We start from the raw sequence: 15052 nt of genomic DNA on the forward strand, positions 1-15052 counted from the left end.
TACATTTGGTCTACTTACGTCAGCTAGCGGCACTGCAACATGATGCGATTCAATGCGTCTGTGTATCGGGAAAAACATCGCTTTATAAATATCGATACCAAGTGTCTTTACGCTACATTATTTTACAAGAAACAGTATTAATTCATGCATTTGATTTTACCACTTTAAACTGCTTGATCAGCGGTAGCTAACCTGCGGCCGTATGAGAAAATTATGCGGCCGTCGACACGTAATTCAATTAGTACGTGTTGCCGGCCGTCAACATGCAAATTGAACTTACGAATTGATTCCGAATTTTCGGGAGATATTTAATTTATCTTGAAATTTTCTTCGCGCAACGTGCGATTCAATTCAACTTGATTTTTCGATTTTAATGTAGTAGTTCTCTCTGTAATCTGGGCCCCTACATACGCGTACCAGAGGGGAAACTGATGCGCCCCACAAAGAAATACTAACTTGGAATGACATGGATCTCACGAACGAAATTTGTTTCTATAGCACATTTTCAATATACCGATAGTCCGATAATCTTGATCAGAGGTCAAGAAATAACAGAATGAACAAAGTGACTAATACCAATTGGCCCACCCGAAGATGCATCAGAATTTATAACTAAACTCTCGAAGACATCCCCTCCATGGACTCTGCTGGTGAATCTGATCACATGGACTGAGAAGGTATATCTATTTGATGGTTCAATCACCTCTCATGGTGATATCATCAACTAGCGTATACGCCTTGCCAATACATACATTCACCATGAGGGATAGGACAAACGAACACCATTGACGATGCAGCCGATGGAACAGTAACTTGAAGAGTGTACCAGAAAGTTTCGCGCATCCGCCTTGAAAGCTACGTCTGCGATCACCATGGATTTTCTGGCAACAAACCAGCTAATAATAAATGTAGTTTCCCTCACTCAGCATTGCAAGGGTATATAGAAGCGACCATTATCTCATCGAAAAACATATTTAATGATAGAGAAAAGCAATCTGCAAAGAGGGAACTTTGTGGGAAAAAAGCTATGCACAATAACAGTAATAGACAAAAATATTTTACCGCGAATTTACTCATGTAGCAGCGCATAACTGGATTTGCGTTGTGCGGATCGTTGTGCGGATCGAATAGCGTATATATAGCGTATACATGCGTGCGTATAAGTTATATTTCCACTATTACATCGGCTTCTTCGAGTGGAGTATGGCCTATAACAAAAATCCCGGCATGCAGCGGTAAGAGAATGTCGTCGCTATTCGATCCATCTTTAGAAGATATTGTGAAGACTGATTTCACCTCTTCTTCAGTAACAAGTCCAGCCTTTTATAATATAAAAAATGTAGCCGGCGAATTTGGTCGCAGACGAACTATCCACTTCAATGACGAATGCCTTCAACCTTCAGTGCCACGCGATAGATTATCCACCTCCACATTCGGCTCGTTCTCCTCTTCTCCCGCATTTTCGTTTTGCCAAAGGTAGTACATGAGAGTCTGCGGACCGAAATGCTGAGCTCTAGATTTTTGGCAAGATTTCCTTTGCTCGCGCGCTAAATCTGGCGGGCAGTCCTTGTCGTGGTATATGTGCACCATGGCCGGCTCGTTCGCTTTGAAAATTCGTAACTTGGCTTTTCGTAAGATGGCGTCGCACTGAAATGATCGTTCGTATATAGGATTTCTGACGGTCAGACATTTATCACGGCGAGCGATCTTATGAGTCCGCACGTGTACTGTATACAAGGATGTACGAATAATTTACGGTTATCAGCTGTGTCGTGCAATCCAAAGGTCTCTCAGACCGCCTACAAAATTGAGTAGCATTTGTCACGTGACTTGTATGTTTGGGGTATCAGGGGATTCATTTTTTCGCAATTATGGCATTCCTTGAATAGTTATAGCAATTCCGTTCCTGACGACCTATAGAGTGATCAACGGGAATCGCCATACGTGCGGTAGGGGCAGAAATATTCACATTTATTGAAGCGACATTTGTAATATATGCCCCGTCACCAATTCCCTGTTCAATGCTATAATTGAAAACCGACGAAACGATTTAGTCAATATAGTTATCAAACGATATGAAATCGTGAGTAGTGTGATAAGGAGTCATTCGTTCATATCAGAGTTTTTTAAAACTAATTTTTTCTAGATATCCCTATTTGCATTCATATGCATCTAGACGCATATCATAGGTCACAGCACCAGAACAGATTTGTGTTATACAGAGCGCATGAATATGTACGGCAATACCGTACAGAAGCGTCATCCAATTGATATTGCCACTTTTAGAGGTATTTGGAATAGAACAAAATATTACGTTGTCAAAACTGTTTTCTTGCAGCCGTTTCACTTTTCAAAATTTAAAATTTCCAGCTCGTTTCGTTCTGTTGCCAAAGGATTACATACCGTTTGTCCGTCTGCATGATGGCATATCACCAATATCATTGTTATAATTGAATGATTAGTTCCAATCCATGCACATACGGATAACCTACTCACCATTCTCAAGTCTTCTAACCCCCAACCATGTATTGAAAGATCAAATCCGCCCGTGTTCAAGAAGTCACTCTTATATATAGCGACCATTCCATAACTAAATGTTCTCCAAAACCCAGCGATTTCCTCATAATAAAATGAGGTATCCGGCGTCTCGTGGTACGAATACACGATTTCGGGATCGTACTGACTGAAAAAGGTCGGGTAATACACTTGTTCTCCTTTAATTGTGCTCCTCCGGATATGAAACAGTATTTCAGAGCTAAATATCAAGTCCACGTCGCAAAAAAATATAATTTCATCGAGCAAGATACTTTTCGCGCCGATTTGCAGGCCTGCCCCGCGCGAAAAAGACAATCCATTTTCTACGGGGATTATTTTTAGAGGTGCTTTGGGGTATTTTTCTGACAAACCGCGCAGGATCAACTGCACAAAGTCGATATCGGACATAACCGAAGTAGCATTGGTGTTGGAATGTTTATCATCGACGTCTATGATCTGGTATGATTCTTTATTTGACGTGATTTCGGGAAAATACACAATTGTCAGACTGACGTTTTCCGCAATGGATAAGAAGGCGTCGTCGAAGTTCTTCAGAAAACGCTTTAAATTGTCAGGTCTTCCGCTTAACGCCATGACGAAATTGATTCTGGCAGAATGACCTATCTCAATCCCTGATGGCGGGGCTTTCGCGTCTTTTTCTGTCAGTTTGCCTTCGATGGCTTGAATGCTGATGTTATATGGCTCATTCATATACGCAAGAGTCCCGGGAAATGATCGACGGAAATACACATTCTTTATGTACACATATTTCTTTGTTTTGTTCTTGATCAGACGCACTTTAAGCTTCGCTACCATGTCCGCTGACGTAAACGGGTTGACGTGATACCTCGTGTGCGTTATGACTATTTCGTCGACGTGCGAGCGCAAAACTCGATACTGTTCGCGTAGATCCGACATGGTGAAGTACACGCTCCGTACTGCGGACTCCTTAACTGGGGCGGGTATGCTCCGAACCAGAGCTGATACTGCAGAGTACATGCTTTTTTGCGTAATCGCATCCCAGATGTATCCCCCGTGCGCGTTCCATGCCTTAACAAAATGTTATTGGACGTGATAAACATTATTGAACGTAATAAACAGAGTCGTTTATGAATCGTTAGCGCAATGATAACTGATAATGATGATTAATGTTCACAAGATTATTTCTTGCACATTGACGAGTTTTCTCACCATGAGAAGTATGTCTTGCTCAGCTCTTTTCATTTGTTGGGCATTGTAATCCTGGGACTGCGATCTGCCGTTATCGTGTGATGACAATCGGTGGTTAGGCTACACTCCACAGGTATTAACAAATTCGTCTGGCTAATGTGATTGCATTGGATGAAATAGCTACGAGTGTTAGGCAGAGTTTGGGGAGGCATAATCTGATAGGCGTATAGCTATAGATGACTTATTGAAGAACTGCATAATATATACAAAGACTTTGGAGCATGAGTGAAGTGTGTACGGTAAGCCTTCTCATACCTTGTCATCAAATCTTCTGTTCACGAGTAGACTCGACATTTTCTTCGACTCCGTCTCCATCCTGGTGATCTTCAGTAACAGGTTGCTAATCCGATCCGACAGAATGGATATGTGAAACTTATACTGATATTTCGGATCTTTGTTGGCGTGGAAAGTGAGCCCAACAGCTGAAACAGGATTTTTAATCACATGACCGCTAATAATAGCAAACATTACATATAAAGTTTTGGTGTAAAACTAATTTATCAATGGACCCGATAATAATTTTGTAATTTACTTTCTTTTTCGTAGCATGGGTAGGTAATAGGTATGGATAGTTCCAGGGACTTAACAAAATGTGCGTAACAACTGTTTCAACTTCTGTTGTAGAGCATTTAGAAAATGTCAATTATTATACCTGGCAGCCACTCACCGAAGGAGTACTGCGATTGAGGCCGGTGCGCAAAACATAGGTATCAGTTCAATTTCAATTTTTTTTTCATTCAACAATCAATCGCTGGTCTACTTTTCATGCTCGCACGAGCTTCATGTCACCAAATCAAGAATCATATATAATATAGAATCTAGAGATATATATGTGGGTGTAACGTCGTCCCTTTTCCAGAAAACCGTCATCGAATTCTTTTATATACTCCAGATTTTCACTGCGCCAGATTCGTCTTCGTGATATTGAATAGAACTTACTATACAACCAAATATTCCGATGCGACCACATTCCATCCATTATTTGCAGCAAACTCGCAAGAACTAAAAACCGTCAACTCCAAAAACCGAATTCGAAAACACACACATGGCCAGTGGCCACTGGTCAGCCGCACATGAATTTCCATCCAGAAACATCAAATATAGATAAGTTGGGTTCGAAAAACACAGGGCCTTCCCCTGCCTGTCGCACACCATACTTCAACTTCCGTCCGGAAATTTCAATTATAGATAACTTTGGCTTTCACCCAGGATAGGCCCACCTCTTTTACGTTCAGATATCTCTTCGATATTGTCGTCGTAGCTTCCTTTACCGCCGAAGTTCTGATAAAACACGCTGGACGTTTCCCAAGCTGATGAACAGCTGACGCCTGTGATCTTCCGCACGCAGCGTCCAAGTTCTACGTCTTCGTGTTCGGTGTACATTTGTCGTATACATTCGGAGAGTTTAGGCCCGACTTGACGCAGTGTTTCTCTTGACATAAAGACTCCTGTGCCACCCTAAGTGTAAATAAGCATTGAACTCGTGCTGTCAGTAAGATGTATCAGTGTGAGTAATGAGTGGGTTACGGTTCCGCCTTGAGACATTATAAGCCATTGAGATTTTGGAACGTACCATACAGTAGTTTTCGCCGAACAAATAGTCGTCTGCGTGCTTCCCATAGCCTGCGTGGCCGAGGAAGTGGGCTTTGGTGGAGTTGATTCTGCTCAGATATTGCAGCAGCTCTTCTATTTTGACGTAGGCATCGTCGTCTGCTCGTAAAAACCAGTGGAATCTGTTGGTAATTGTTTGAAAATTGTTTGAAAAAAGTCGTAACTTACGGACAAAGATTGCGCGGGGATCACGTGGGATAGGGGGCGAGCAATGATCAAAATTCAGAGTAAAATTACAGCGAAAGGGTAGCTGTCCGGTAGGCTGATAACAAAAATAAATTAATCAGCACATCAAGGAGTCAATGTGGCGGTTTGGGGCAATGTCCGTACATTGCCATTAAGTAGTTAATTTCGAAAAGTCTTTTGATAATGAATTGACTGCTAATCAAGCGCAACATTAAATGTTAATTCACGCTTATATGGTCATGGTCATTTATGTCTCTATCCACGTTGGTGTTCTTGTGTTCGGGCCCATGGATAAATATCATCAACCACATCATTCTGCCTTCATGAGCCCATTTTAACTTCACATCATACATAATTGACAACATCGATACAGGGGTGGGCAAACTGTGGCTCGCGAGTTGCATGCGGCTCTTTCAGCCTTCGATTGCGGCTCTGTAGTGATTGCACAAATGCACAATGCACATTGCACATGTATTTCGCCATTTTGCTAGAGGGTTTAACCTGATTATAAATTGATGTATTTTATCCTGTATTAAGAATATGCGTATTGTTTACGTGTTTTTTTTTCTTATGGTTTACGCAAGACTTGGAAAATTTAGGGAAAGGTGGGAGTACAGGGTTAGAAATTTGCGATTGAACTCTGGAATCGAGTTCACAGAAGCGTTTCACTCGCAACAATGGATGCCTGGTAATCAATCAATGATAAATTGATAAATCATTGAGTTCTGCAATCAACATGATAATTAATTACGCCAGCGCAGGTCACAATTATTTCCGGGCTAGTAATGGTGAATAGGCCTACTGCTCTTCCATTTTTATTGCAAAGACTAGCAGTAACTGCTGAGTTTAGCCAAGAAAATGTCGTCGAGATTACCGAGCTGGAATCTTCCCTAAATTCTCATCAGCACTTGATGGAACTGCTTCGCACTGCGCAAACGTCATATCAGCCTGATTTCAAACACCTTGCAGCCCAGGTTGAGACGCATCGTATCCACACATGATAATATACTTCATTCGATAGCCTCCATTTCATTGTGACGTCACAAATTCGTATTTATGAATTTTTCTGTTGTGGCTCTTTTAAATTTGAGATTTTTGATGTGTGGCTCGCGCATGAAGCAGGTCTGCCCACCCCTGAAGCACAACTGTCGCTAACAATAAAAATAGACGAAACATTATCATGTCGCAACATAACATTGACCGAAAATTGTGACACATAACCTTTTCAACAAAATCTAGTATAGTAGCGTACCATATCCCCTATCTAGAAGGCTTTTGTAAAATCGTGGCAGTGTTGGAATCGAGTCGAAATCTTTGAATGACTTGAATTGACTGAGACTCAACGTATATATAATAATCAATTCAAGTCAATTTTCAAGTCGAAAATGGGCTTGGGACCGAGTTCGTATAGTGGTTTATTTTATTTATCCATATATGCTAGTGAATTTACACACTCAGCGAATAAAAATATTTGATGACTTCACATCGACTTGAAAACGGAAGATGTGATTTTCTTTGAAAGTTATAAGATGACTTGACTTGACATAAGCTATTTGCTCCTTTATGTATACTCGTACAGACAATGTAATATACTACAACATGTTTCTGAGTGCATGTTCTTCCTGTAATAAAAACGAATTGAGCATACATCAGGTCGTGTTTTCTTGTAATTAAGCAGGAAGATTTACTAGAATTACGAAAATACGAGGACGAATTAGCCCAGGCTTCGTAAAAAGGACGTGATCCGAAACTTTCGCATCCTAATTCTTTCTTATTGTGAGCTTGCATTTACGGCAGATAAGAGTATATTCCTGACCTCGCCGTAAAGGCACCGCCAACCACAAGTCGACACCGTGATATTATACCTACTTTTCGAGGTAGTTGTCGTGCATGAATTTCAGCATCGAGAAACTTTTCTTTTGCGGTGGATACGAGATGTCGGCGACTCCGGGCAGAGAGACCACTCTTACTCCGTTCTGTACCATCTTCACCGCTCCATGAGCAGTACTTGCGTTTTTGTTTATGTTGGCGAAAATTTCCACCTTCACATTCGGGTGTCGAGACCACGTATCCAGTATAGCGGCAACTCTGGAATTCATGTTGTTGTTGGTGGACATTATTCCTGCAATGCAAGGTTAAGGGGCTTTATGGAAGTTAAAAATGAACAAAAACACAGCATAGTGAACCAATAAATCGCATCAGTGACTCAGTATCAATATCTATAGCAAATGCATCTTACGTTGCAGCGCTAAGGGCTGTGCAAAATCGAATGCCTGAGTGATTCGATACTGAATCACGTATTATGCTTCGAGTCGAGTGTTCGAGTATCACGCTTTATGACGTCATAAAAGAATGTGACATGCCAAAGTTTAAATATGTACCTTTTATGTCACCACAAAAATATATACCTGTTATCCATCACGTTAAAGATACTTTGGTATTTTTCGACCATACCGATTTCATTACATTTTGTGACAATGTTGTCGGATGATCATGCGTTCGGAAATGTGTTATTTCCAGTCACGTTCGTAGCTTTGTACTATATGATTCCTATGCTACGATACGGCCAATAAAGGTTTCAAGGTTTCCTCAGTCGAAAATAGTATCAAAACTATAATTCTCGATGATAATTTTTTTTTTCAGTAGCGAGGAGCGTATAATTTCAGTACTCGAAAAAACCGTCTTTTACAACTCGACGCGAATCATTAAAATAAATAATCGATTCAGATTTGAGAACTCGAATCATCATCATCATCATCATCATCATTGGTTTATTAGCAATTTTATCGGTTCAATACACCACAAAAATGCGATACAATGAAAAGATAGGAAGGTGTCGAAGAGACTTGGAGTAGTCTATTGAATCAAACACCCACCTTGACCTAGGCGATGTAAAGAGGAGGCATGCACACTGAATGAAAAGTAAAGAAGATAGTATAGAAAAATGCAAGCAGCAAGAAATGGAGTGGCATGTCTTGGAAGGCGAGATCGATAGGTCAGTCGTGGTCCGGTAATCTTGAGGATGGACTAATATTCACTTAGTAGTAATTGCTTGTATTTCGACTTGAATGTGGACATGCTCGTCGACTGTCAGATGGCCGGCGGGATACTGTTCCACACATCGTGCCCACATTGTGCCCAGTCCTACTATATATCGTCACGGGGAGACAGAACACGCCGCTGCGCGTGCATAATGTTTGAATACTCTGGCATTATACGCGTTTGCTACATCACATGGTATCAGTGACGTCACTTCACTTCCTTGACTATTGTTTTCAAAGAATATACTCCGTAACCGAACACTTGTACAGTACACGGGAAACAGAAGCTGCAGCCGTATACTGATAACTAGACCTACTTTTACAGTGAACACGGATGAAGCCCTCATAATCATCTGTAACGTGATGTCACATTTCCACAGTTATACAATACAACATTTCGTCTCTTCTTATACGTCCCTAGAAAACTTTGAGACATACATAATTCTTAAAGGGACAACATTGCACGAACCGTTTTCGCGGCGAAACAAATCACTGCCATACCCATTGCTTACCGATGTACAAAACGCCTTCCTGCACATGAAGCTTTCTCGGCGCACTGATACCGATCTCCGTTACTGCACTTCGAAGATGGAGGTGAGGAGAACTCCTGCACACGAAGGATTCGAGCGACTTGAGCGCGTAGTGGTCGGAGTTGGTGATAAAATACGTTCCGAGGAAAAAACCAACCAGGAGGCTGAGAATGAATCTGTAAAAGCGTAAATATTGGCATAAGAATTATTCAGCGCTTATACGTGTCTTGTAGTGTCAATGCAACCACTTTCGATGTGATAATAATAGATAGAACTAATAATCATAATAACAACAACAGTAAGGTGCCAATATTTAATTGTGCGTCCCGCATGTAGCATTATTACATATCTACATCTACAAGTAGGTCGTAGGCATTGTTAACCATTTTTTTCCCAGCGACCCTTCTGAGAGACATCCGTCGTCTGGCGCCCAGCATAATGTTAAAGAGTAGTATTAAGGTTGATAAGCGATGCAGTGAAATTGCATATTCTGCATATTCGCGGTGTGCAAATAGGAACTTATAACCTAAATTATGAGAATACAGTAAATCACCTTTAAAGAAACTGATCTATACGTTCATATTGACTATTACTTCAGGGATATGAAGGCAATGCCACTAAGCCCGCATGCATATGCCGCAAATGTACAGAACTACAACAAATAAACACATCAAAAGAGTATATACACCTTACTCGATAATGAAGGTTTAATATTGTAGGCTTTTATATATTAACCCTCACATTCATCCTGCACTTATATCACGCGTTCTGTGTGTAAACCTCGGAAATTTTGAGGTTCGCGTTCACAACAGAACCTTGGTAGGTTCTGCACTGTGAACCTTTTTCATATATTACAATTTTCACGTCGTTATAACATCTTTGGTTCAAATTTATTGCATTTCAACTGCGGGCCACTTTATATGCATGGTGCTGGCAGCATAAACAATCAACATTAAACGAGCATGCACCTTGACAATCTCAAAAGTTTGTTTAAAATATCCATCTTTCCGTTTGTGAATATTTGCTTGACCCGCAATTACACAACACCAAGAGCGAAATACACTACATATAGTCAGCGAATGATGCTTATTCGACCAATCAATGAGATTGATATCGTTTTCTGATGTAAAAATCTAGCACGCGTACGGGGTCAATCTTGACTTCATATGTTTACCTATCATAAAAGCCAAATCCGTGCGATTGCAGTGTTGGCTAAACCTGTATAATATCGGTAACAAGTATAGTAACCCGTTTAGCACTCTGCTCAATATTCATGTAGCAATACCCAGACGCCGAATACACTGTCCGGTATGGACTAGACCAGTGCTTTTCAACCTGTGTGACGGTTCGCACTTGTGCGAATGGAAAAATTTGCAGTGCGAATGACGAACATGGTGCGAACGGTGCGAATGAAAATCCCCGATGAGTGCGAATGAAAATCGTGAATAATAATTGCTTTTCAAATAAACATAATACGAAATTCAAGGGCAGTGTAACTTTAGTTGTTGCGACGCAATTGTAAAAACTTGTTCAACTTACGACGCACCACTAGTCGTAGCTCTCACAAGCCGTAGTGAATTGATATTTTCGCACTATAATTATTACGTAACCAAAACCCTGCTTTGGAAGCTGGTGTAGTGACAGACATATAGCAGCCCGTCAGAGGCTGGGAAAATGACGTTAAATTCACTTTCTGCTTACTTTCGCTAAACATTCATCAATACTTCCGTAATACCCGTTCGATTAGTGCTAGGCACGAGGACAGTGGTAAATTCTATCATTACATACTGCCATTTGCAAGTTACAGTAACGCAAATTTTACCCTTTCAGGGGTTAAGTATAGACCGCAAAGGGTATAATTTTGGGTCGACACGGTGTCAGGACTATCTGTCTGTTCGGCGTAGCCAGCCGAAAAAAGGGGAGGGTGGTTGAAATAAAAGGGCGGGTTCGATTTTTACCGAATTTAGTAATATACAGGGCCGTAACAGCACTTCGTCAGCCCCCCAAAACGTTGGTCCAGGGCCCCCATATGGTGATAAACCGAACTTCAGTGAGCCAGCGCTAAGCGCGAAAATTTTCGATAATCCTTGATAAAATCGGTCAATAAGATCGGGAATTGCATATATATTGCTATCAATGTCTTGTCCTCTCTGCTCACGTAATGAGTTTTACCGGTAGAGCTGAGTGAGGTGTCTTTGAAACTGTACAGTCCGTAAATAATGATTGAACATCTTCGGGCGGGCGGACCCGTTAATATGACTTCGTTACATGATGTTATTTCGTGACCTCCTGTCTGCTATATCAAAAATATAGAATCGCTCAAACGTACTAGACTGAAAGATCACACGGTTTCGGATTGGTATTTCTTCAATGGCATATAATTTTTCCTGCAGGATGGTATTTGTCTTGTGTGTTTGTCTCGCTGCGATCGTTCTGGCACACTTCTTGTAGTCGCATGTTTCATGGCCTAAAACGTTATTATATGTCTTTGTGCTTCGTGCCGCGGTAATGGCCAACGCCGATATGCCCATTTCTATAAATCTTGCGTATTTTTTCTTGGGGGAAGAGCACCCAATAATCAAGATATTTGGCGACTTGAAATTGCGCCTAGCGCGAAATATTTTTGAAAATATTGCATAAATTGGGTTTGGGGTGCGGCGGTTACGGCCCTGGTAATATAGCATCAATTCATTAGGGTTAAGTACATGCGTAAATAACGATTATACAACATCCTCGTGTTGACGATTATACGCGTATGATAAGCTTGTAGACGAGTCCTAAATAGCTGTTAATTAGCGACTCCCTGATCTGTCGTGAACAATTGAATACCCGCGCTTATCAAGGCATCGAACAATAAAATACGCGCGCTGACCAATGCGTCTTACGTAGCCCCGGCCAAAGTATGGTAGGCCCAAGACGCGGTAGTTAGGCTAGCGATATCTTTCGTATACTAGGCCCATTGCAGATGCGATTGTATAGGCCAGCGATGATATCGTGCGCACACGGCCAATTGCAGATGTGATTATTCAAGCCAGCGGAACTAGGCTTGGTGTAGACGCGATAAATCAGGCTAGCAACGATTGCCGAGCGCGCGGCAATAAATGAACTGATTTCGCAATTATCTCAGCGGGAGATCGTGTCGCTCGTGTCACGTTACATTTGCAGTGCAATGCACAATGACGAATCTCGCTAATTGGTATCACGCCTTTCGTTATTTGGATGCGCGCAACACTGATAATACGACTTATTGAATTGCAACCGAGTATTAGGGTCTGAAGGGCCATTTCAAAAGGTTGGGGTTTCACGTTTAAGGAGGGGGTTTCGCGTTTCTAAAGGGAGAATAGCACATTTTGAACAACGTCGACAATATTTTTAAACAAAAATGAATTTCAGTACAGGGCGTTCTTCTGAAAACAGATCCCGGGTCGCAAAATATGACATCGCGGGCCTCATGCGACCCGCGGGCCGCGTGCTGGTGACCCCTGCTTTAAGACCTGACCATCCAAGCACTAGTTAACTAGTAGAAGGGTTTTAGTGAAATAGCTGAAATCAAAACGAGCGAAAATAGTAGCATTTTTCATGAGACACTTGATAGCTTAAGATACATAGTAGCCAATTTGTTGCACATCTGAGCAAATAAATGTTGTATTTTTATCTTCTTTTGTATATCAATATTCGGTTAGTTTGTGCGAATGAAATTTAATTTACAAAAAAAGTGCGAATGAAGCTCAAAAAGGTTGAAAAGCACTGGACTAGACAGTTAAGGCGTAAGCTTATATTCCCTGGCAAGTCCTCGTCGAAATTGTTGGCAAAGCGACGGACGATATTGATTTTATGGGATCCTTTGATTGTCTCAGTTGATGCATTTAGCGACGTTTAAAACGTCAATATGTACTTCATGGTGGAATTTATGTGGCTCGATGCGTCGCTATTTATCGTGTCCGTACAAGTACATTAATATAGGCTATCACTTCATCGAAATATAGGGTTGAAATTATCAATATGACGTCACGTGACGTCATGAGGTTCACGTTCGCGTTCACAGAGAACCTTTCAAAAAGGTTCGCGTTCACACGAACCTGAACCTTTCAGAGGTTCACACCATCCCTAATATCAATACACCGTACCGTTTACCTTCATTCTGAAACGGTAGTCGAGTACTGATATGCAAAATGTGCTATGTGCTGTACATAATCGTCGTAGGGCATAATGAAAAGTTTTGATCATATATTTAAGAACTCTCGTGTTCATAAGACCAGCACTTACCGATACACCAGCATTTCAATGTGCCTGCTGAACTTTGCCATATCGCGCCAAGTTCTCTTTTTGATACGCAACGAGTTGGCGATCATCTTCGACCCTTACAGTTAATATATCCCAACATTGCCTAAAGTCTCGCCTTCCTCACAAGCACCGTTTCTCAATGAACTGTTGAACACACTTGCGACATGCCCGTACGCCCGGAAAATAAACACACGTACTCCGCGTAGCATTATTTCGGAGTAGTTGTGTTCGAGAAATAAGCCTTGGTATTTGCGAGATTGCCAAAATCAACAAAAACTCTATTAGCTGTGCGATACAGATGGCCTCGCGCAGACAAAGATCGTTGCGACTGATATGTAACCAATATATGATTATCGAGGTGGGGTCGTGGCCACGTCAAGGAAGCGTAAATGTGCGTATGCATTCGACTATAACGTTGAACACTTACGGCCGTTTCAAACCTTCGTGCGTCTTCTGTTCTCGGAAATCAAAGCCGTTTATCACGGGTTTAATTGCTTGTGAATGAACCGTGAATAGGAGATGGTTCAAGGTTGCGTAACATAAAAGATTTGAAGCTTCGATTCTAGTTCATGGGGTTTATTCCAAACCTAACACGGAAAACTTGTTCTATTTGCACCGTGTTCGACAACTCATGAAATAGATGAAATGTTTTGGAGTCAAGTTACGCACAAAGTATGTTATATGTGTAAAATTCACACCAATAAAAATACACATTGGTTACGCTTGAATTCGAGGTTAGACTAATCGAATCGCTAACCGTCGTCTTTTACGCAATGGAACGGACATTGCAATGTGGATAATAGTTTGCTACGTCTCACCCGCATTGAAAACCTGGACGCGAGCAATATGCTACACGACAATAGATGTCGCTTTCAAAGTTTAAAACTTCAACTTGATGTGTGGAGATTGAATCGCGTACACGAGGCTTTCTGAAAAATAAATGGGTGCTGCCAAAAAACTTATCGCACTTTTATCTATAAATTTGAGAGCACTGTGTCCCTTAATTGATTTCAGTAGTGTGCGTTTAGAGCAGTGGTTCTCAACCGGGGGTCCGCGAAGCATTTTCAGGGGGTCCACGAAACCTCAAATTTGCAAAATGGTTGATAAACCTAATTTGTATGTTTTTAAATTAGAAGAAATCACGAGGCTGTTTCGCTCCATAACTGCTAAAACTTCGGGACCTATACATAAACCGAATGGATATCAGAGATGAAATATCCTACTGTGCAAACTCATTTTAATTGCCAATGGCCTGAACATATTGCTGTTTCTAGAGGTTTTGTTGGGTTTTGGAAAAAATTGTTTGCAAAAATCCATTTTCTCCTGTGATATACATAACCGCTATTCCTGAATAACTTTAAGATGAGTTTCTAGATAGAAATGACTAATCTGTTTCTCAATTTGGTGCCATTTATGTCGCGACTTGCGATCATACCCGAAGGTTTACGTGGCGACATAGTGTAGTGGTATGATCTACGGCAGTGCTTTTCAACCTGTGTGACGGTTCGCACTGGTGCGAATGAAAAAAATTGCAGTGCGAACGACTAAGGTGGTGCGAACAGTGCGAATGAAAATCCGGATCAAGTGCGAACGAAAATCGTGAATAATTGTTAATTTTTCTGACTAGGAATAATT

The 15052-nt window shown here is 41.2% G+C and overlaps 1 protein-coding gene across 2 annotated transcripts; it reads right to left on the reverse strand.

The window, feature by feature from the left end:
• Window positions 1–663: 663 nt before the first annotated feature.
• On the reverse strand, window positions 664–14780 carry LOC145443695 (chondroitin sulfate synthase 1-like). Of its 2 annotated transcripts, none has more exons than XM_080321636.1 (8): window positions 13400–14780; window positions 9116–9309; window positions 7432–7684; window positions 5339–5498; window positions 4986–5223; window positions 4021–4187; window positions 2497–3585; window positions 664–1647 (listed from the first exon to the last, which is right to left on the reverse strand). In XM_080321636.1, exons 1-8 carry the CDS (start codon window positions 13483–13485, stop codon window positions 1393–1395), a joined length of 2442 nt encoding a protein of 813 aa, XP_080177762.1. In that variant the 5' UTR covers window positions 13486–14780; the 3' UTR covers window positions 664–1392. The 2 variants fall into 2 exon arrangements, with proteins under 2 accessions (XP_080177762.1, XP_080177763.1); XM_080321637.1 differs by lacking the exon at window positions 664–1647 and adding an exon at window positions 1684–1799.
• Between the last annotated feature and the right edge of the window lie 272 nt (window positions 14781–15052).

The sequence above is a fragment of the Botryllus schlosseri genome, chromosome 7 (genome assembly GCF_051294905.1).
Source record: "Botryllus schlosseri isolate E-star chromosome 7, Bs_hap1, whole genome shotgun sequence".
Lineage (NCBI taxonomy): Eukaryota > Metazoa > Chordata > Ascidiacea > Stolidobranchia > Styelidae > Botryllus > Botryllus schlosseri.